Source organism: Vipera berus (genome assembly GCF_964194415.1).
Source record: "Vipera berus genome assembly, chromosome: 13".
Taxonomy (NCBI): domain Eukaryota; kingdom Metazoa; phylum Chordata; class Lepidosauria; order Squamata; family Viperidae; genus Vipera; species Vipera berus.
Window position 1 is genome coordinate 3,247,913 of NC_138216.1, and position 22,192 is coordinate 3,270,104.

Below are 22,192 nucleotides of genomic sequence, written 5' to 3' on the forward strand. Positions count from 1 at the left end.
TCTTATAGCAACGTCACCAGCCGCCTTCGTTTTGGACACAGCATTGTCTGGATGCAAAACATTTCACCGTTCGGAGCTCTGGGTACCCTTCAGCCTGGCAGGGGGACTAATAGAGCCGCAGGCCCCCTCTGAATTCTGTCTAAATATGTTTTGCCTTTTTTCCGTCCTCCACGAAGAATGCGGAAGACGTTCCCATGGCCACAAGACTGGCGGAGCTGATGCCTCCTTCCCCCCCCCCCCCGTGGGGAGGTTAATGAAATCTGTAAGGGATCTGCCATCACTTGGCTCTTTTATCAAGCCCCTGCTCTGCGCGAGACCACGGCTGGAGGGAATGGACAGTTTCATGCCAAAAATCTCAGCTTCTATTTTTAGGAGAAGGGAACCACCCTGCCTGCTGGCTGGGACGGATTTGTCAAGCGAGCTTCTTTAAACGAGGCATTAAACTTGGGTAGAAAGGCACCGGGGGGGGGGAGGGGGGGCAGAGAAGGCAGGGGAAGAAATTTTGTTACTCTGTCGGAGCTTCTTGACCATCAACATCTGCGAACACCTGTCGCTTGGCTATCCCCACCCTAGACAACACGTTCTGCAGAATAACACCCAGGCAGTCCTCAACTTACGGCGGGTTGCTTCGTGGTCATTCGACGTCAGAACAGACAAACACAGCCCCACACCCAAAGGGGGGGGGAAAGATGTTTAGGACCCAGTTCCAAAGTTTCAGCATCTGCCTCTCCTCCCCAGGTCACGTGACTGCGTTTTTAAGCGCTCAGCAATTACAACTACGGTAATATCACGGCGAGAGAGGTTGCAAATGAATTTAAAATCTATTTAATTATTTTTTTTAAAAAAATGTAACTACAATTTAGGATTTCCCCCCTCCCCCCAGTTTACCGGTCTTTACATCCTTGCGTGATCAAAATTCAGAGGCTTGGCAACTGGCATGTACTTAGGACGGATGCACCGTCCCGAGGTCACGTGATCGCCATTGGTTAACCTTCCCAGCTGGTTTCTGACAAGGAAAGTCAAGAGGAAGGGGCGGATTTGCTGAACGACCACCTGATTCCCTTAACAACCGCAGAGGTTCACTTAACAAGGGCGGCCGAATAGGTTGCATAATGGGCCGCAACTCGGTTAACAACCCTCTTGCTTAGCGATGGAAATTTGGGGCTCAATTGTGTCGTAAGTCAAGAACTAACTGCATGATGCTCTCTTCTTTCATAGCTCCAGCTAGTAACTGTGGGTCGTTTTCCGCACGGAACAGTGGAGAATTTAGGACTTCAACCTGCAAAAAATACGATTTTTCCAGCCGGATAATGGACATGTACCCAAATCCGATTTATGTCAGGCCTAGTATATTATTTTGCTGACTGCTTCCCCTCTTTTATTCTATAATCATTGGAGAGAATGTATTGTTTGCTTTGTTAACCCTCCTAAGAGCTATAATTTGCAGATGGCCGTGACAATAAATCAAGGGAACATATTTGGCAGCCTTCCTCTCTAATCCTGCCCCTTCCTCTTCATTTTAACCAAGTCTGTGGAAATCCATTAAACCTTCGCGGTCTTCACGGAACGAAAAAGCAGATGAGAAAATGTAAAAGAGGAACTGTTGTTTCAGAGTCGCCATGTGGAAAACATTATTATTTCCAAAACAGCAAAGGAAATAGAAGGCGGAGGGGAGGAACGAAAATAGGAAACTGAAGCAAAATTTTGCTTTCTGCCAAATTTTATATCCTGTCCTTCTCTTCTCCATGGCCAAACTAAGCATTCCACCACAGGGTGACATCAGCTGTTTGCTGCCGGTGAAGCATCCTTGGGGGAAAATAAATAAATAAATAATCCTCCTCCAGGTCTTTCCTGATCTGACCCCCTACTGGAATAAAGCAGCTGATGAGCAGACTGCCAAGTTGAGGACAAAAAAAAAAAGTCAAAATGGAACAATTTGGGGCTCAAGTCCTTAATTTTCACGGCCTGCACCTAAAACTTAAATCTGGACCGTCTGCATTTGGGCAGAACTGTGCTGGGGGAAGTCAGCTTTTGCAAACTCCTGAGCAAAGTCACAGAAAGGTTTCTGGCAAAAACTTCATAAATAAATAAATAAATAAATAAATAAATAAATAAATAAATAAATAAATAAATAAATAAATAAATAAATAAATAAATAAATAAATAAATAGTAAGCAAGCAAGCAAGCATGCATGCATGCAAGCAAGCAAGCAAGCAAGCCAAGCAAGCTGCTTTGTTTTTGCTGACCAAGCCTTGTTCTAAGAGGCAGGACAGTGTGTCTTTTTAATAAATAAATAAATAAATCCACAAATTTATAATGCTTGTGCCAACTGACTGGCGTTCCATGGTTTTTCTTCCAACACATCCCACACCGAGTGGGCTAAAAAATTGAAAACCTCCTCATCTGAATAGCTTAAAACGGAGCAAAGAAACGAGGGGGGAGGGGGAAACACCCCAAAAAAATTATCGAATTGCTGGCGCTGGAATTTTTGGCTGCTTAAAAATTCACGCTGGGCGTCGGAATTTAAAACGATTTTCCAGCCCAGGCCCAGGCAATTGGGCTCTTGGCTTCTCAAAAAGCATCAGGCAAGAACAAAAAAAGAATGCATCCCAGCTCTTCCCAAACGCCACAGGTCTCCGAAGGTTGCTTAATAAAGATTTTATTGCAGCCATCACCATTAGGCAATTGCACGGAGCGTCAGAACGGAGACGGAGCGTCGGAAAATGATAATCGTAGAAAATTTGTTCCTGGTCTTACCCCCCTAGGTCCGGCCCAAATAATGCCACGTGTCCCGAAAACCACCAGCCGTATGCTGGCTCTTTGCAAAGCCCAGACACAAACACAAACACCTGGAAAGCCAAGTCCAATCCATCCTTTCCTTGGACTTGAGGGAACCTTGCTCTGTTTTTGAAATTTCTCAACAACTGCAAAAGCCAAGGAAGGGAGGATTCACTGCCATAACAATGAGGCTTTGATTTCCAACACACACACACACACACAACTCCCCAGCCTGACCAGCGTCTTGTGTCTCCATGGAGCAGAAATGTCAGAGGAAAAATTCCTTCTCCGCCTTTCTCTGGAAGGCTTCAGTCACATTGCAGCTTAAAAGCCCAGACTGAACAAACGATCCGAACAGCTGGATAATCGCCTCCAAACCATTCATCCAGATCCAGCGGAAAGACACAATCCAAAGAGTTTGGAAAAGCCCACCGAGCACCCACCACAAGGCCAGGTGGCCCTAACTGTCCCAGCTGGGTCACCCGTGACAACCAGGCAAGCTTCTACTTGCCCCTGTATGTGGGAATGGGTGGGTGGATGGGTGGGTTGCAAAAAACAAAACAAAAAAAGCATCTTGAGCTTCTTCCCGTAAATAGTTTGCGGGAAAAGGATCCAAAAAACAAAGAAAGGGGAATAATTGCCTTTGCGTTGCTACTCCTGCAAACAAAGAACAAAAAAATTTCTCTCTTTCTTGTCTCCTGATCACCTCTGCCATTGCATCAGAAACTAAATTCCTGCAGAAACTGTCACATATAAATAGCAGAACACACACCCCTCCCTCCTAGCACTGATGATGTTACCTAGGTGGGTCATGAAACGTCTGCAAGAAAACGACCCAGCTCAGAGAGCACCAAGGACCCCACAGTCCTCCTCCTCCTCCTCCTCCTCCTCCTCCCACAATCTCACTCCCTCCTAGCACTGATGATGTTACCTAGGTGGGTCATGAAACGTCTGCAAGAAAACGACCCAGCTCAGAGAGCACCAAGGACCCCACAGTCCTCCTCCTCCTCCTCCTCCTCCTCCTCCTCCTCCTCCTCCCACAATCTCACTCCCTCCTAGCACTGATGATGTTACCTAGGTGGGTCATGAAACGTCTGCAAGAAAACGACCCAGCTCAGAGAGCACCAAGGACCCCACAGTCCTCCTCCTCCTCCTCCTCCTCCTCCTCCTCCCACAATCTCACTCCCTCCTAGCACTGATGATGTTACCTAGGTGGGTCATGAAACGTCTGCAAGAAAACGACCCAGCTCAGAGAGCACCAAGGACCCCACAGTCCTCCTCCTCCTCCTCCTCCTCCTCCTCCCACAATCTCACTCCCTCCTAGCACTGATGATGTTACCTAGCTGGGTCATGAAACGTCTGCAAGAAAAAACGACCCAGCTCAGAGAGCACCAAGGACCCCCCAGTCCTTGTTCTCTTCTTTCCCTTCTCTTCCGCGCTCCCCACTCCCCACTCATTTCTAGCACTGATAATGTTACTCAGCTGGGCAACGAAACACCTGCAAGAAAACAACCCAGCTCAAAGACAGACCCCTCATTCCAACCCTGGGCTAAGAGATTCCCTTCTGTTGGCCTTCCTCAACGCCAGCCAAGTCTCCTTCGGAGGCGCTAATCCCTCTAAATCGGCTTCGAAGGACTTCCAGCCCTTCTTGGACACAGACCTCGGGCACACACACACACACACGCGCGCGCGCGTCTTTTCCTTGAGGACTTGGCACTTGGCTTGACCTCAACCCACCACCCACCCACCCACCCACCCCTCTTTCCCTCTCCACCCACGCCACGCGCCCAGCCACTGGCTTCCTTGTCTGCCTTCTCCAAGGGAGGGGGGGACTCCTCAACCTCAAGTTCCCCCCAGCCACCCCACCCCACCCCATGGCCGAAGACCTTTACCTCCGACTCCATCGGTCCCACTTGGGCGGAGGGGGCACTTTCCCTCCGGGCTAGCGCTCCCGAGGCTTCGGCATCCGTGGGAGCGCGCGGGGTGTGTGTGTGTGTGTGGGGGGGGGAGAGAGGACCGGTCTATCATTGCATCCTGTCTTTGGCTCCCTCCCCCACTCCAGGGCATCCTTCTTTTCCCTCCCCCCCCTCCCCAATTCCCATTCCAGGGAAACCGACCCCAGCCTCCCTTTGCACGCTCGTCCCCTCCCTCCCCACGACCCGCACCTGCAAAGTGCGGCGAGCGGCCACTCACCTCCCGGGCCGGGGTCTCCCCGGGCGAACCAGCGAAGCCCCCCCCCCCCCCGCCGCTCCGGATTAAGAGCGCAGCTTCGAGCCGAGGCGGCCGCTTCGCCACGTCCCGGGCAGCCGGAGCGGAGCAGCGCCGCCTGGTGGCCGACGCGCGCCACGACGCGCCCCATCAACAGCAACTCGATTAAGGAAGGGCGCGCGCGGGGGGGGAAAGACTTGTCGTTGCGGGCGCTGCGCGTTTTGTGTTTCCATCACACACACACACACACACACACACACACACACACACACACACACACACACACACACACACCCTTCCTTAAGGACCCACGTCCGCCTCCCCAGCCATTGCCGGGGCTGGGTTTCGCCTGCTGGAGCCGACGGAGCTCGAACCGGGCCAGGGACAGTCCCGTTCCGACGTGCGCTCGCAGCTGTGCAAAGCGGGGACTGCTAGCAAAGCCCCTGGGCTGAGCTTGGGGTGGCGGTGTCTCTGAACCCCGAAGACGTTGCATGTCGGTGAGTGCACGCACACACACACACACACACACACCCTTTCTTTTCTTTTCTTTTCTTTTTTTGCCCTCGCTTCCTTCCCTGTTTAATGTTGGCAGCCACCTCAACTCTCCTGGCCTGGCTTTGACTTGTCCCCGCCCGAGGTGCTTTTTCTAAGGAGGCAACTGGACTTTTTGGTGGGGTTTTTTTTCTCCTGTCGAAGACCTTTCGCTTCTCATCCTTCTCATCCAAGAAGCTTCTTCAGCTCTGCCTGGATGGTGGAGGGACGGAAGGATTTGTATTCCAATGAAGAAGGGTGTTTGTAGCTCTGGGTTGAAATGGTGGGGGGGGGGGTCCTTGCTGTTCTCTGAGCTGGCTTGTTTTCTTTCTTTTTATTTATTTTTTTAATCCCATTTATATCCCGCCCTTCTCCAAAGACTCAGGGCGGCTTACAATCTAAGAAGCACAAACCAATGTGCTTAGCAGTAGCCTTCATTCTATGTATATGCCTGATTATTAGGGCTTTCGCCCCCCCCCCAGCGGCATTATTACAAAGTCAGCTTAATTGCCCCCAACAATCTGGGTCCTCATTTTACCTACCTCGGAAGGGTGGAAGGCTGAGTCAACCTTGAGCCTGGTGGGACTCGAACCTGCACTAATTTCTTGCAAACAGGATTTGTATTCCTTGTAAGCGGGATAATCCTTCCCTTCCCCTACCATCCAGTCAGAGCTGAAGAAGCTTCTTGGATGAGAAGGGAAAGGTCTTCCAAAGAAAAACAAGAAAGTCCAGTGGCCTCCTGAAAAAGCAGCTTGGCGACAGCCCTGCCCTGGAGGACTGAGAATCTCCGGAGACATCTGTGGTTTTTTTTTTACTTCTTACTCAGCTGTTTTTGGGGGAAAGCAGCTCTCTGGGTCAATTTGCATTAACCCAGATTTAATTAACCAAGTTAGTATGTTCGGCGGCAGGGAGAGACGCGCTTTCCAGTTTTCCTAAACATTTTCCGTCTACTTCATAAGTAGATATAAGCTATAAGCGCTTTTAACTGTCTTTGTTGGGTTAAATAACGGTGTGTGTTTTTCCTATCTGGACTCTTCCTGGATGGAGACTTCCCTTGCTCAATTTTCCTCCAGCTGGTGGGCATTGGAATCTTTCCTAGGTGTGGATTAGACCAGATCAGGATTTCCCGACTTGACCTCATGTTTGGGTTGTTTTGAAAGGGAATTGAAACTTTTCAAGAGGACAAAAAGGCGAAATTTAGACCTCTCTCTAGCAAGCAGCAATACTCAGTGGTATTTTGTGTGTCACCCTTCTGACAAACCACAATGATTCCATCCCACAACTATTCCACCCTGCTGATGTCACCCTTTGCTTCACATCACACTTACTAAAGCTGACTCTGAAGCACGTTTCCCCTTTGCATTCTTCTCTCTAATTATTTTTGTCCTGCTGCTTATTCCTACCCAACTCCAAAATGGAGTTGCAACATATATATATATATATATATATATATATATATATATATATATATATATATATATATATATATATATATATATATATATATATATATATATATGACAGATGTCTCCGAAGATTCTCAGTCCTTCAGGGCAGGGCTGTCGCCAAGGTGCTTTTTCAGGAGGCAGCTGGACTTTCTTGTTTTTCTTTGGAAGACCTTTCCCTTCTCATCCAAGAAGCTTCTTCAGCTCTGACTGGATGGTGGGGGAAGGGAAGGATTATCCCGCTTACAAGGAATACAAATCCTGTTTGCAAGAAAACAAGCCAGCTCAGAGAGCAGCAACGACACCCCCCCCCCATTTCAACCAGGAGCTACAAAGGCCCTCCTTCATTGGAATACAAATCCTTCCGTCCCTCCACCATCCAGGCAGAGCCGAAGAAGCTTCTTGGATATATAGGGGCCGGTGCTCAAATCTCCGTTTCAAAGCCAAAGAGCCAGCGCTTGTCCGAGGACGTCTCCGTGGTCATGTGGCCGGCATGACTAGATGCCAAAGGCGCACGGAACGCTGTTACCTTCCCACCGTAGTGGTCCCTATTTTTCTACTTGCATTTTTACGTGCTTTCGAACTGCTAGGTTGGCAGAAGCTGGGACGAGTAACAGGCGCTCGCTCTGCTACGTGGCACTCGGGATTCGACCCGCCAAACTGCCGACCTTCTGATCGACAAGCTCAGCATCCTAACCCACTGAGCCACCGCATCCCTATATATAAAAATAAATAAATAAAAACCACCGGATAGTAGATCAGTTAGACATGTTTTTAGCAGAAAAACATAAGCCATTCCATTAAAGGGGTTTTAAAAAAAATGGAATTAATAATAATAAAATAGATTGGGTGCCCAAAGTCTTGAGATAGATCCATAATGAAAGTTAAACATTTCTGTTCCACCACCCCCAGCACCCAGTAATGCAGGTCCTTTGATGTAGACAGAGAATGAACTATTTTTGTTGTTGTTGTTGTTGTTGTTGTTGAACAGGTTTTTGTTTAGTAAAGAATATAAGCAAGAGAAGATCTAAACCAGGGGTGTCCAATCTTGGCAAATTTGAAGGTCTGTGGACTTCAACTCCCAGAATTCCCCAGCCAGCCAAGCAAAAATTGAGGTCCACTGGTATTAAAAGTTGTCACGTTTGGACAGCATATAGAAGTAAAAGTACTAAAGTATAGGTAATGCAATGCAAATAGATGAATAAAAAATCATAAAGGCTACTCTAGTTGCTTATATTTTGACACGCCAGTTTAAAAAAAAACCAGAAACAAAATTCAGGTTTCTCAATTAAAGACATCCTGTTTACACAGTAGAAATCCCTAACTGGAATACATTAAAATCAATACTAGAAATTTAATTTCCTAGCAAGTTAAAATGTAGGTTCTGGATGTAGATAAACCCAAAATTTGAGTTTGAAACAAATCAATATATAAAGTTATATAGTCCAAGAATGTTTGCAATTACGATTTTTATTTATCAAATTTCTATACCACCCATCTCATTTAAGTGACTGTAGAATTTAATTCTATATCAGATTTATGAGAATTAATTGTTAGAGTTATGACTTGTAACATTTGTAAAACAGTATCATCAGCCTATGGATGATGGCTTCCCCTTTAAAAAAAACTTCATAAAAAACTTTCCTCTCTTCAGTAACAATAAATACAGCCCTACAGAAGTTATTTTTTTTATAATTTAAAATCTTATTCCTCAAGAAACTTCCCTAATATGGTTTTTTTATTACATCCAGCATTAAATAGTACTGTGTTAAATATAAAATACTTATGTTTAAATAAGAGACAAGTGGTTTGAAATACAGGACTTCTTCAAAAAATTCAGAAGGTTTAACTCGTCAACATTCTTTTAAAGATACAAAGTCATGAAAAGTTAGTACAAAAAGCTAGGGCGATCAGTATAACCCATTCATCCCCCTGATTATAGAGTACAAAAAGGTCACCAAACAAAAACCTAAAATCAGAATTAGCTATAAACAGAGATTTCAAGGAATCCAAATTGATTTGGTTGAAGGGTCTAGAAAGGAATTCATAGCCAAGGCAGAAGGCTTGGCTGGTGTCCTTGAAGCTGGGAAGCTAAGCAGGGTCAGGACTGGTTAACACTTGGATGGGATTCCAGTGGAAAATTCCAGCGCTGTAGGACAGAGTGGAAAGTGAAAACTTGACGTGGACAGACACCTTTACCTTTTTCGTGAATGGGAATGCTCAGGGCTTTTTTTTTCTCATAGAACGCTCAGAACGGAGTTCCGGCACCTTTTTTGGATGGAACCTTGTAGGGTAGGCAAGGCGGGTTGTATGACATGTGTGAGTTCCGGCACCTTTTTCTTTTACAAAAAAAGCACTGGGAATGCTCAAAATCAAGGTGTCCAACCTTAGCAACTTTAAGACTTGTGGACTTCAACTTCCAGAATTCCCCAGCCAGGCAAAGAATTCTGGGAATTGAAGTCCACGAGTCTTAAAGTTGTCTCGGTTGGACACCTTCTGCTGTGAAATGATGGACCCAGTTTTTAAACTCACTCTTATTCTCCTTGGGAAGAAGAAGACTTAAATCGTAACTCCCTGTGTTTTAGGTATGAGTACTAACTCTTAGGAAGCCGAAATTATATCAAGCGGGCTCTCACGAAGGACCAACGGCCTTTGAGAACTCTTAAGCTTGTGACAATATCAAAGGTCTACTCTATCCATGAAACATCATGAGGTAGTCGGAATCCTAAGGTGGGTCACGCCTTGGACTGTTGCAGAACAGTTGGGAGGTTTGCTTGATTGGTTTCGCCTTCTTCCCCGGAAGTAAACATCATCAAAAATCCAGAACCTACTCAATGTTTACACTGCTAGTTGGGATTGGTGAGGAAGCTCTACACAGAGGGAAATGGGGAAAGGAGGACATTGAAGCAACATGGTCTCATCTACCATCTTATCTGAAGGAATGTGGTCCCTTCCACAATCCTGAAGGATCATGGTCTTTCCACCATCATATCCTGGGTGGTTGCTTCCACCAACTCCTCCTGAAGGAACACGGTTTCTTCCACATTCTGATTCTGAAGGAACATGGTCCCTTCCACTACCCTGAAGGAATGTGGTCCCTTCCACCATCTTATCCTGAAGGAACATGGTCCCTTCCACCATCTCATCCTGAAGGAACATGTAAGATAGTAAGAGGTACCTTCTCACTGTACCTCTTCAGAATGACATGGTCAGAGGGCTTCAAAATTGGCTGGATGCCACTGGTTTAAAGTTATCCAGCTATCTTACATCAGTACCTCCCATTTAATCCTCAAAAGATAAGTTATTGGGAAGAAGGTGGCTTAAAAACACCTGAGAGGCACGCATGACGAAGAATCCAGTAAGTGGAAAATGAATTGGTCTGAATGTTTAAACCCGGCTGAAATTTCAGCATCACTGTATCTGCTTAGGGTCACGAATAGGAAGCGACGGTAAGGATTGTTTGGCATAACTTAACAGCTGCAAGGATTCACTTAACAACTGTGGCAAGAAAGGATGTAACCTGGGCCCAAACTCACTTAACAAATGTTTTGCTTAGCAACAGAGGTTTTGGGCTGAATTTTGGCCATTAAGTTGAGGAATACTTGTACCATGAGATTTGGAAATGGCTGAAGGACACCACCACCCTGGTGTTCCTGCAGAACTCCAGGAGATCCAGAGAGTGTCAGCCTCAGAAGGATCTCTGACTGTACTATTTGTGACCTCACAGAAGTTAAGCCAACGGGAGACAGCGCAACTGAAACAATTCTACCTCCGCAATCTACTTGGAATGGCTTAGAGAGAATCAACTGACAGCGTCATAAGAGGTAGAGTGGAAGGCCAGACAATGAGAAGAGACAACGGAAACACAATGGTTGAACTGATGGGACTCTTCAAAGTCTCTCCATCCAACCTCTTGAGCCGTTTCTTGCTTCTCGGTTGACTTCTTGGGCTCTTGAGTTGTAGCAGATGTTTCCAGTGGTTGCTTCCTAACTTTCCTTTTCACTAAGACCCGTCCACTGTTCCTTTTGGGTCAGAACTTTCCTCCAAGAACAATACGTGCCCTCACGGTTCTTTTGTAGTCAAAAGAAAAGTTGCACCTTCAAAGTTCTGGACCTTCGGCAGGATTGGGCAAGGAGTCCAGTGTAAAAGCTGCCATCTCACCTTGGAAGTCCTGAAGAACATGGAGGAGAAGGACCAACCTTCCAGAAGATACTAAAGAGGGAAGCAAGGATCTCCTCCTCTTGATCATTTGGCTGGGAATCCTGAAGGCCACTACCTGGAGATGTGAGACGGGAGATCATCCGGCCGATAAAGGTATCTCCAAATGGCATAGTAGTGGGTGCCAGCTCCAAACGCCACAAAGAGGTGCCAGATGGCGTGGGCAAAGGGGATGCGTCCATCACTCTTGAAGAAGACGGTACCCAAGCAGTAGAAAATGCCACCAGCCACCAGCTCGACCAGGCCTTCCGTGTTGGGCTGCAAGAACCAGGATAAGCAGAGGAAGCAGTCAGTGGACTTGGTAGAAGAAGACCCAGAACCCATGAAGCGACCACAATGGAAAACAAATCCCCATCACTAAGCAAGGCAGTTCTTCAATGAGTTGTGTCCCATTTTATGATCTCTTTTGCCAATTGTTCAGTGAAGCCAGGGGGTCATTCAGCAAATCTGGCTTCCTCCATTGCAGCATATTTGCTTGTTGGAAGCCAGCTGGGAAGTTCACAAAGGGGGATCTCGTAGCCCCGGGAAGCTGCAACAGTCATAAGTCCATGCCAGTTGCCAAGCCCCCGAATTTTTACCACACGACCCTGAGGATGCTGCAAGTGTGGCAGTTGGTCCTAAGGCACTTTTTCAGTGCCGTTGTAACTTTAACCAGTCACTAAACAAATGGTTGTAAGTCAAGGACTAACTGTAATTCCTGATTCGTTCAGAAGGAGGAGACCACATTCTGCATTTCCACTGAGTCGCTTACCATGGAGAGAATGACCAGGGCAGGGAAAAACCCCATGACCATGTAACAAAACAGCTCCACCAACTTGTACCTGGGGATCAAGAAAGGCAACCTGAGTTTGGGAAAGCTTGATATGGTTTGCAACTCAAGATAAGCCACAATCGACTTCCCCCATTGCTGAATTAATAGCAGTAGCACTGAGACTTATATGCCACTTCGCAATGCTTTACAGCCCTCTTTAAGCGGTTTACAGAGTCAGCCTATATTGCCCGCAACAATCTGGCTCCTCATTTTACCAACCTCGGAAGGATGGAAGGCTGAGTCGACCTTGAGCTGTTTCAGGATCGAACTCCTGGCAGTGGGCAGAGTCAGACTTCAATGCTGCATGGATGGATGGATGGATGGGAGGGAGGGAGGGAGCTATTTGAGATAACTCTGTTCTTCTGTCCAAACAACTTGGGCTCATGAGTTATGGGGCGAGTTTACCTTATTTTCACGCCCTTCCAACTACATTTCTAACTTTGTTCTATAACCAAACCACGATAAAGGACTAAAAACTAATAAGCAAGCAGAAGAAAGCTGTGCCTGTGATATCTTTCTTTCCGCAAGAGGGCAGTAGAGACCAATAAAAGCTATACTTCCTGGCCAAGCCCACGCGTGGATTTTGCCCTCCGAGGATCTCACGCTGGCTCTCTCGTCCACTCACCGTTCATGGAAAAAAAAGACGTAGACCGTCCCCCCCGTGGCCATGATCCAGATGATCCAGCGCATGTGGGATGCCCACGGACCCAGCTCTCGCAGGTTGAGCCTGCGGGCACAACGTGGACATTAAAAGTCACAGGGAGAAGCCACCCGCTGGCAACAAAGGCCGGACACCGAGATGACTTGAAACGTCCGTGACGCAATTTCGCAAGGAAGTTGGTCACATCCTTTGGTAGCATTTGGGATTCAACAGCCACCTTCTCCCCCCCTCCCCTGCACCATACCCCCTGTTCAATCTAGATTTGACGGTACCCAAGTCTTGTCACCAGCCAGTGGCTTTAGATTGTTCCTCCTACTGCTTGGAACACTACAAAGACATGGCAAAAGTAGATCTCTCTCTCTCTCTCTCTCTCTCTCTCTCTCTCTCTCTCTCTCTCTCTCTCTCTCTCTCTCTCTCTCTCTCTCTCTCCCTCCCTTTCCCCCTCTCCCTCTCCCTCCCTTTTTCTCCTTCCCTCCCTCCCCCTCCCTCTCTCCCTCTTTCACCTCCTCCCTTCCTCTCTCTCCCCTTCCCTCTGTCTCTCACCTCTTCCCTCCCTCCCTCTGCCTCCCTCTCCCCCTCCCTCTCCTCTTCCCTTCCTCCCTCTTTCCCTCTCCTCTTCCCTCCCTCCCTCTTTCCCTCTCCCTCTCCTCTTCCCTCCCTCCCTCCCTCTTTCCCTCTCCCTCTCCTCTCTACTTCTCCCTCCCCTCTTCCCCCCTCTCTTTCTCTCTCTCTCTCTCTCTCTCACACACACACACACAGAGAGAGAGAGAGAAAGAGAGAGAGAGAGAGAGAGAGAGAGAGACTCAGACCTAGAGAACCATTTAAGTCTGGGGTCTCCAACCTCAGCCCCTTTCAGACTTGTGGACTTCAACTCCCAGAATTCCTCAGCCAGCCATGCTGGGTCCACCAGACTTAGAGCAGCCGAAGTTGGAGACCCTGGGTTTAGATGATCGGTAATGGCAGTTTGACAGCGGCCCAGCCGAGAGCGACAGGCGGCTTGTGAGAACTCACCAAGGAGCGTAGGAAGCTGCGATGAAGAAATAAATCACCATCCTGTCGAACATGTGTAGGCAGTGCTCCACCGTCCTGCAAAATAGGCAGAGGGAGAAAAGTGGGGTTCGCTGAGTTTCATTTTCTTTGGGGGAGCAAGTGGCTCGAAAGGGACCCTTCCTAATATCTCAGGGCGTAAAGGAGATCGGTCCAAACAGGATGGATCAGGCATCTGATGTCTCTTCCTCTGACAATCGAGCTTCCTTGGCTGATGCCCGGCTGGTTGAAGGCTGATTACCTTAAGTGCCTTTTCTTCCAGGAGATGGTATGAAAGATGGTGGAGACGATGAAGAGTCCTGACAAGCCGAAGCCGTAGATCCATGCAGAAATTGTCTCCCACTGATTGTCCGAGAGGAGGTAGAGAACCGAGCTTCCGAGGATGCTGGGAACAATCCAGAACTGGAAGAGAGAAAGTAGAAGAGAGGAGGAAAGTTCTGAGAGGAGTTTGGAGGAGATGGACATCATGGATTCGAGCACTGGAGATTTCACATGGACATTGGGCATCTCACTTGGGCATTGGACATCTCACTTGGGCATTGGAGATCTCACATGGACATTGGACATCTCACATGGACATTGGGCATCTCACTTGGGCATTGGATATCTCACATGGACATTGGGCATCTCACTTGGGCATTGGATATCTCACATGGACATTGGGCATCTCACTTGGGCATTGGACATCTCACATGGACATTGGGCATCTCACTTGGGCATTGGACATCTCACATGGACATTGGGCATCTCACTTGGGCATCTCTCTTGGGCTCTGAAGACACCCAACTTCTAGTTCTTGTCCCATCCCACCAGAATGCTCCTTGGAGAAGATATGTACAACTCACCGCATGGGTGGCACAGTTGGCTGCGTGTTCATACTCTGTGGGTTGGTACCTTCGGTTGGGTGGGACCCTGTGATTCATAAACCTTGAACAAAAGGCAGAAGCAAGGAGAGACCATCAGCTACCTATCATCTGCAACAGAAGAGACCTACTTGCCAGATCCGCCGGGCGATGCTTTAATCATGGGCCATGCTTCAACAATTAATATAATCATTTCAATTGGCAGGGATGCCACAGCTATACAGAAATGCACCCAGAGAGACGGGGGGGGGGAACACCCTCCCTATCCATGATCCTTAGCATTCAAGCCAGGCCCAGGATGATGGGAAACTTCCTCTGAGCAGCAGTGTATAACGCCAAACTTTTTCATTTGTTTTAACAGGCATTTCTTTTTTGTTGTTTCTTTTTAAGGATGGATGAGTTCGTCTCTTGGAGGGTCTTGTAAATCTCACAGAGGCCTAGAAACTTTCCCAAGGAATTCTCCCTCCGGCCTGAAGCCGAGGCAGAAAGAGTCGATGAATTTACGCCCCAGTGAAACCAAAAGTCCATTTATTAAACCCGGCAGGCTCCTCCTCCTTCCCCTCCTCGTGTCCCGGTTAACAAAGAGACGTTGGGCCGGTTTGGAGGCTGGATCGGCGCACTTCAATTCTTCACCGGTGGCAAGCAAGCCTCTTGCAGACAAGGCAAGCATTATTCCTCGGGATGGGTTGCCAGGCAACCATCCGGGTGGCTTTTCTCCTCTTTGGGTGGTGAGGTGGGAAGTGGTGTGGGGGTGGGGGGAGCTTTTCTGCATGTCCTGCACTCAGAGGTCACGGCTTCCAGAGAAACACTCAGAGGAATAATTTCAGTTTAATCACTAAGGGGAAGGCAGGTGAGTTTGGTGTTACCTTGGACAGAACTGGAGTAATGCTGCCTTGCATCCCAAAATAGCAAGTAAAGAACCAAGGGGAACAGGTCCTCCTCCTCCTCCTCCTCCTTACAGCCCCCTCCCTCCTCCTCCCACATCTCAACTCTACCTCCTAGGACAAATGGTTTTGTTTACACATCATGCTAAGTTTTGTTACTTTTAATTGTGGGGTCTGGACTAAGCTTGGCCAAGCTAGATGCACACAATGCACTGGACTAGGAATCATGGTTTACGAGGGTCCTCGGTCCTCTCTGAGCTTGGTCGTTTCCTGCAGATGTTTCGTGACCCGACAAGGTGACGTCATCAGTGCTAGAAGGGATTGGGGTTGGCACCGATCATGTCACCTAATTGGGTCATGAAACGTCTGCAAGAAAAAAACCAAGCTCCGAGAACACCAAGGATTCCACAGTCCTCTTCCTCTCTTCCTCCTCCTCCTCCTCCTCCTCCTCCTCCTCCTCCTCCTCCTCCTCCTCCTCCTCCTCCTCCTCCTCCTTTCCACAAGGCCCTCTCCCTTCTAGCACTGTTGAGGCTACCTAGTTGGGTCGTGAAACGTCTGCAAGAAAACAGCCAAGTTCCGAGAACACCAAGGACTCGCATAATTCAATCTGAGCTGCAAATAGTCCCTTCTATTGGTACCAAAGTTTACAAATCATGGAGGCCACGTCCATATGACAGTCTCAAATGATGCCAGCAAAGGACGAGATGGAACAACCCTCTGAGTCAAAATCCAACATTTCTCCAACCGATGAGGTCAGGATGGGTCTCCACCCAACATCCACCTGTCTCTTTCCGAAGAGCCAACCTTTTCAAGGACGCTTACAGGAGCAAAATGCATCAGACGTCTTCTGAAGCAAGCGAGCCCAATCCTAACTGGACTCGGCTCCCTTCAGATTCTAAGGTGCTAGGATTCTGAGATGGATTTGCTGCATCCTCCTCCTCCTCCTCCTCCTCCTCCTCCTCCTCCTCCTCCCCCCCCAAGGCTAAAACAACAATTGAAGGCTTTTTACATTGCAAAGATAAGTCCCCCCTCCCCACCCGAGCATCACAATTACGTCATGTTGGTCCCACATCTTCCTGGGATCCGCCTGTCATTTCTGTCATTTCTTTGGGTGCGGGTCTTTCTCTGGTGCCACGTCTCAGGGCCACGGAGAGATGGCAAGACAACAGCCTTGTGCGCTCTGCTTTCTGGACCCCCCCTCCCTGGGAAACAAAGCCCTGTTTGTCTCAGGAAATGAACAGAGAGTCTGAAGCCCGTCACTCACTTTCTCTTCCTCTGCCTGCCCTTTGTTAGCAGTGAGTCAGAAAGAAAAGCTTTCTGCTGAATGCCAGGCAGCCTGGCTAGTTTTCCCTTCTGAACATTGAAATTCATCCGGGAACATACGGTCCCTTGGCAAAGCACCCAGACTGCCTGGGAAGCTGGCTTAACATTGACAAGATCCCAGGCACCGAGAAAGAAAGAAAAAAAAAGATTCCGTGTAGGCATCTGCCTAGACTTTGAGCATTTCACGCCAAGCACTCAACCATGATTTGAAACCCTTCTTTGTCAGCTGAGTCCCTCAACCATGACCCCCGCCCCCCCCAATGGTGTTTTAGAGTGAAATGTGAAGTTAGCCGGAGTAGCTAAGTGGAAGAGAGTGCCACTAATTCTCTTCCAACGTTGATCCATCTGGTGGAAGATACCTGGAGACTTGAATACGTACTTCTTCGGGGAGTTGAAGTCCACAAGTCATAAAAGGGCCAAGTTTGAAGACACCCACCCCTGCACTAGATGAAGTCTTCAAGATGCATCCTGGAGATTTTGAGGAGGCACTGAATTTTCAGTCAATGTAGGAGGAAGACTTCCAACCAAAATTACTTCTGGAAGAATCCCAGCTCTACCAGCTGACAGGACTTGGCCAAAAAAAACCACACAACAACAACACGCCCACATGGAACCATGCGCTGTACTTTGGGAACAACCAGACACCTCGCTGTCAGAAGACGTGAGTCCCATATGGAGCCCAACCTAACAACTTATCACTGTCTCTTAGAAGGCAACTAGACATTTCTTTGTTCCATCCTTTGCCCATCTCTAAACCTTTTAGCTTAATGCCAAAACTTTGCATCAACATTTGCGTGAAAATACAGGTAATCCTTGTCTTACGACCACCAAGGAGCCCAAAATTTTTGCTCTTCACTGAGACATTTGTTGAGAGAGTTTTGCCCCCATATTACGAATTTCCTTGCCACCGTTGCTAAGGAAATCACTGCAGCGTTAGTAACCCCGTTGTTATGTGAATCCTGCTTCCCCATTGAATTTGCTTGTCGGAAGGTCGTGAAAGGGCATCACCTGACCTTGGAACAGAGCAACGGTCATAAACATGAGTCGATTGCCAAGCGCCTGAATTTTGAACACGGGGTTATGGGAAGGCTGCAAAGGAAGGCCGTAAACTGTGGAAAACGGTCATAAGTCACATTTTTGTTTTCAGTGTAACTTTGAGCAGTCACTAAATGAACTCTTGTAAGTCAGCTCGTAACTGTACTATCGTCTCTTTTCCCCTTGCAGGGCATCCTTACCTAGTTTGGGTAAAGGACCCACAAGGTGGCAAAGGGGGCTTGGGGTTGTTCCCCAAGATTTGGGAATGGAAGTTGATCAAGCCAGCTTTAGCAACGAAGTCCCAGATTTGGCGAGTCACGAAAAGGCAGCAAAATGGAATTGATTATTGGGTTAGGGTTCTGATTCCTGAAATCTTTGGGTCAAGTCTGTGTTTCAGCTGTGCAGGTTTTATTTATAGGATCCTGACTTCTTTGCAAGGCATCCCTGATAATGTGTATCTCACATTCCCGAGCTCACCGGGAAGACTCCCAATTTCTCAGCCATATTGGGTCAGATCCTCCAAGTTTTCCCCCACGAGGAAGAAACACAAGAGACGGGAAGGGCCCAAGTCAGAACATTTTGCCTGTCTTTCATCTTAAAAGTTTAGGATCTCTCTCTCTTCCCCAAATGCCTCTTCTCTCCGTTTCTACCCCGATGTCCATTTTGGGCATCTGCAGCCTGAACAAAACTCCTCAAAAAAGTTTGGAAGGAAGGAAGGAAGGAAGGAAGGAAGGAAGGAAGGAAGGAAGGAAGGAAGGAAGGAAGGAAGAAAGAAAGAGAAAGAAAGAAAGAAAGAAAGAAAGAGAAAGAAAGAGAAAGAAAAAGAAAGAAAAAGAAAGAAAGAAAGAAAGAAAGAAAGAGAAAGAAAAAGAAAGAAAAAGAAAGAAAGAAAGAAGGAAGGAAGGAAGGAAGGCCCTGCCAGTTCACGGGTGGGTGAGAAATCTTTTGCATTGATTTGCCGACCATTTCTATCGATGCAAAAAAAGGTCAGGTTTTCACAACTGGTTTCCTCAGACATAGAGAAAAGCGGTGATGGGATGAAAAAAAAATCTGATATTACACAGACACACGCTCACGCACACACAAATACACCCCCCCCCCCAAAGACTCTTTAGGTTTGTGGCATCTGAAGTTTACCATTCCTGAAGCCTGGTTGGTGATCCGATGTTCTTGGAATTCTCTTTCTGCTTTTAGGAAGCAAATGGGCAGAACAGAAGGGATGATCCAGCCCAGGGGAAAAAATAACAGGCTGTTAATAGAAGCAACGGGGTAACCGGATCCGGCCTTCTCCAGATGCTTTCCCTTCGATCCTGCATTGGGGAGGGGGCCCTCAGATGAGCCCCAAACACCTCCACGAAGCTCCAGTTTAACCTAACCAGGAGGATCATCAGAGCCATCTTCTCAGCTCCGTTCTAATCCTGCAGCCGCCATCCAACAGGTAAAGCAACAATCCTTCCTTCATTTAGTTCATAGTTTCACCCTAGGACAGGACAGGACAGAATGGAATAGAAATAGAAATAGAAATAATAGAATAAAATAGAATAGAAACAGAATAGAAACAACAGGAAAGAATAGAATGGGATATAGAATTAGGATAGGATAGGATAGGATAGGATAGGATAGGATAGGATAGGATAGGATAGGATAGGATAGGAAAGGAATATTTTATTTGGCCAAGTGTGATTAGACACACAAGGAATTTGTCTGTGGTGTGGAAGCTCTCGATGTACGTGCAAAACAACAGAGTAATGGTCATGAGAATGATACCAGTAGGAGAAGGTAGTTGAAAAGATGAGAAGGGTGTTACTAAGACAGCCATACTGTACTACATGGGTCAAGTTGCATCCTTTAGGAGCGCCTGAAGAAGCATTTGGTGTAACTGGAAAGCGGGCCACAAAATATTTCATCCCCCTTGGCTGATCTCCTGGAACCAGCCAAGCCAGATCACGCTCGGTTACTTTGGGATGGGAGACCACCAAGAAATCTTGGGGTTCTCGGTTGGGACCGGGAAGTGAAAGAACAAAGAATGATATCTCAGAAGGAGCCTGTTAGCAAACCTCTTCCTCGCGGTTGCCAAGAAAACGGCATGAATTCCCTAGCAACGGAAACCCTTGCACAGTTAAATTTCCTTTTTTTAAAAAAAAAGAGAGAGAGAGCCTCATCTCAGACCCCTTTCTGCTTTTCCCTCATCATCTTCATCCTCTCGGATTGTTTTTCCTTCTTTCGTTGGGGGTCGGGGAAAGTCCCCGGCATCCCATTTAGGCTTTATTCTGATGGGCCCATTTCTTTGATCGGGAAAAAAAAAGATCGTCCCTCTCAAATGAAGCCCATTTGAATCCCACCCTTGCTGTGTAAAAAAAACAACCTCAGTTTAGCAAAGAAATCCGATGCCGGTAAACTGGCAAATAAGGCAAGGTAGAGAAATGAGAGGATGGGGGTCGGGGGTGGGGGGGAGGTCTGGCCTCTGCCTCTCCTTGCACCCCTTCCCCCCCCCCTCTCCAAGAACTTTCCTTACCTGGCAAAGCGCGTCTTCTGGAAATCCAGGAGTCTGGAAATAAACATGGTGAGATTTCCATCAGGTCGCCGCTTGGGAGCTGGGGGCGGGGGGCCAAAGGGCGGGAGGGGGCTCCCTCACAGCCTCCCCCGGCGTCCGGGAGGGAAGGGTCTCTCCACACCACCCGGCGGGGTCTCCTCCGAGCCGCCCATCGCCCATCGCCGAGGCTCCCAGCCGCGGAATGAAGGAAGGAATGAATGAACGAATGGACTTCGTGGGCTCCGGCTGGGGAAGATCAAGAGACGCCTGGGGCGGGAGGGGGGAGGAGGAGGAGGAGGAGGACGGGGGGGGCGGTTGGGTGGGAAGGGGTGTTAATTGGCCCGGTGGGCAGGGAGAGGCATATTCTCCCCCTACCCACCCCAGAGAAGGACTAGGAATGGAGGGCAAGGAAGGAAGTCCCTCGGGTGCCCCCCCCCAATTCTTAGTCCCAGTTGCATGGAGAGGAGGAGGAGGAGGACGGGGGGGCGGTTGGGTGGGAAGGGGTGTTAATTGGCCCGGTGGGCAGGGAGAGACATTCTCCCCCTACCCACCCCAGAGAAGGACTAGGAATGGAGGGCAAGGAAAGAAGTCCTTCGGGTGCCCCCCCCCAATTCTTAGTCCCAGTTGCATGGAGAGGAGGAGGAGGAGGAAGGCGACTGGAAAGCTGCTGGGAGGGGAGGAGGGGCCGTATCAGAGGCTGGGTCTGGGACTCCGAGTCTTAAAGAGAGGAAGGGGGGGCGAGGAAAAGACCCCGAAGGAGGAGGAGGGGGCGACGGGGGTGGGGTGGGCAGGATTTGCGGAGCACCATAGCTAAGGGGTGGGGGGTGGGAAGGGTGGGGGGTGGAAGGAGAGAGAGGAAGAGAAAGACCAAGGGGGTGGGGGGAGGGGGTGTGCGGGGGAGAGAGAGAGAGAGAGAGAGAAATCCCCCAGCCCCTAAAGTCGCCGGAGAGGTCTCGTCTGAACGCCTGTTGAGTAAGCCAGCTTGGGGCTAGAAGCTATAAATATCGCCGGCGCTGCCTCCTTTCTTCCCTCCGGCGGATCAAATAGCAGATTTCCAACTACGGTTCAGGCCGCGGGGAGATAAAGGGGGAGATTTGGGGGTGGGGGAGGGAAGGAGGGAGGGGATAGGATTTGCCTCCTCCGTTCTTTAAATGGTGAGGATTTGAGTCCTTTTTCTGGGAAGGCGACTCTGAAGTGGGGCTGTGCTCTTTTGTGGGGGGTTTGCCTGACCCCTTGGTTAGCCTTTAGGAACTGGGCCCTGGGGAGGGGGTGGCGGAGTCTTCGGGGGTGGGGTGGGGGCTTACAAGCTACTGTTGGTTGGGTGCCATCAGCCCTGGAATTTGAGGCCACCATCCCTGGGTTGTCCCCTCCACTTTCCTCCCTCCCTCTTTCTTTTCCTTCCTTCCTTCTTCCCCTCTTTCCTTCCCTCTTTTCCTTCCTTCCTTCCTTCCTTCCCCTTTTCCTTCCTTCCTTCTGTCCCTCCCTCCCTCTCTCCTTCCTTCCCTCCCTCTTTTCCTTCCTTCCTTCCTTCCTTCCTTCCCTCTTTTCCTTCCTTCCCTCTTTTCCTTCCTTCCTTCCTTCCTTCCTTCCTTCCTTCCCTCCCTCCTTCCTTCCCTCCTTCCTTCCCTCCTTCCTTCCTTCCTTCCTTCCTTCCTTCCTTCCTTCCCTCTTTTCCTTCCTTCCCTCTTTTCCTTCCTTCCTTCCTTCCTTCCCTTTTTTCCTTCCTTTTGTCCCTCCCTCCCTCTCTCCTTCCTTCCCTCCCTCTTTTCTTCCTTCCCTCTTTTCTTTCCTTCCTTCCCCCTTTTCCTTCCTTCCTTTTGTCCCTCCCTCCTTCCTTCCTTCCCTCCCTCTTTT

The 22,192-nt window shown here is 48.5% G+C and overlaps 2 protein-coding genes across 3 annotated transcripts in view; one reads left to right on the forward strand and one right to left on the reverse strand.

Moving 5' to 3' along the window:
• Positions 1–2,331, forward strand: part of AP5Z1 (adaptor related protein complex 5 subunit zeta 1) — a 40,648-nt gene extending 38,317 nt beyond the window's left edge. Inside the window, exon 21 of the mRNA XM_081338188.1 lies at positions 1,219–2,331. The gene's annotated coding sequence lies outside the window, so the exon portion shown is untranslated. The remainder of the gene's footprint in view (positions 1–1,218) is intronic.
• Positions 2,332–10,738: 8,407 nt separating this feature from the next.
• On the reverse strand, positions 10,739–20,373 carry MMD2 (monocyte to macrophage differentiation associated 2). Of its 2 annotated transcripts, XM_081338454.1 has the most exons (7): positions 20,321–20,373; positions 14,546–14,627; positions 13,942–14,102; positions 13,665–13,739; positions 12,618–12,719; positions 11,933–12,002; positions 10,739–11,439 (listed from the first exon to the last, which is right to left on the reverse strand). In XM_081338454.1, exons 1-7 carry the CDS (start codon positions 20,365–20,367, stop codon positions 11,236–11,238), a joined length of 741 nt encoding a protein of 246 aa, XP_081194580.1. In that variant the 5' UTR covers positions 20,368–20,373; the 3' UTR covers positions 10,739–11,235. The 2 variants fall into 2 exon arrangements, with proteins under 2 accessions (XP_081194580.1, XP_081194581.1); XM_081338455.1 differs by lacking the exons at positions 11,933–12,002; positions 12,618–12,719.
• Positions 20,374–22,192: the final 1,819 nt, after the last annotated feature.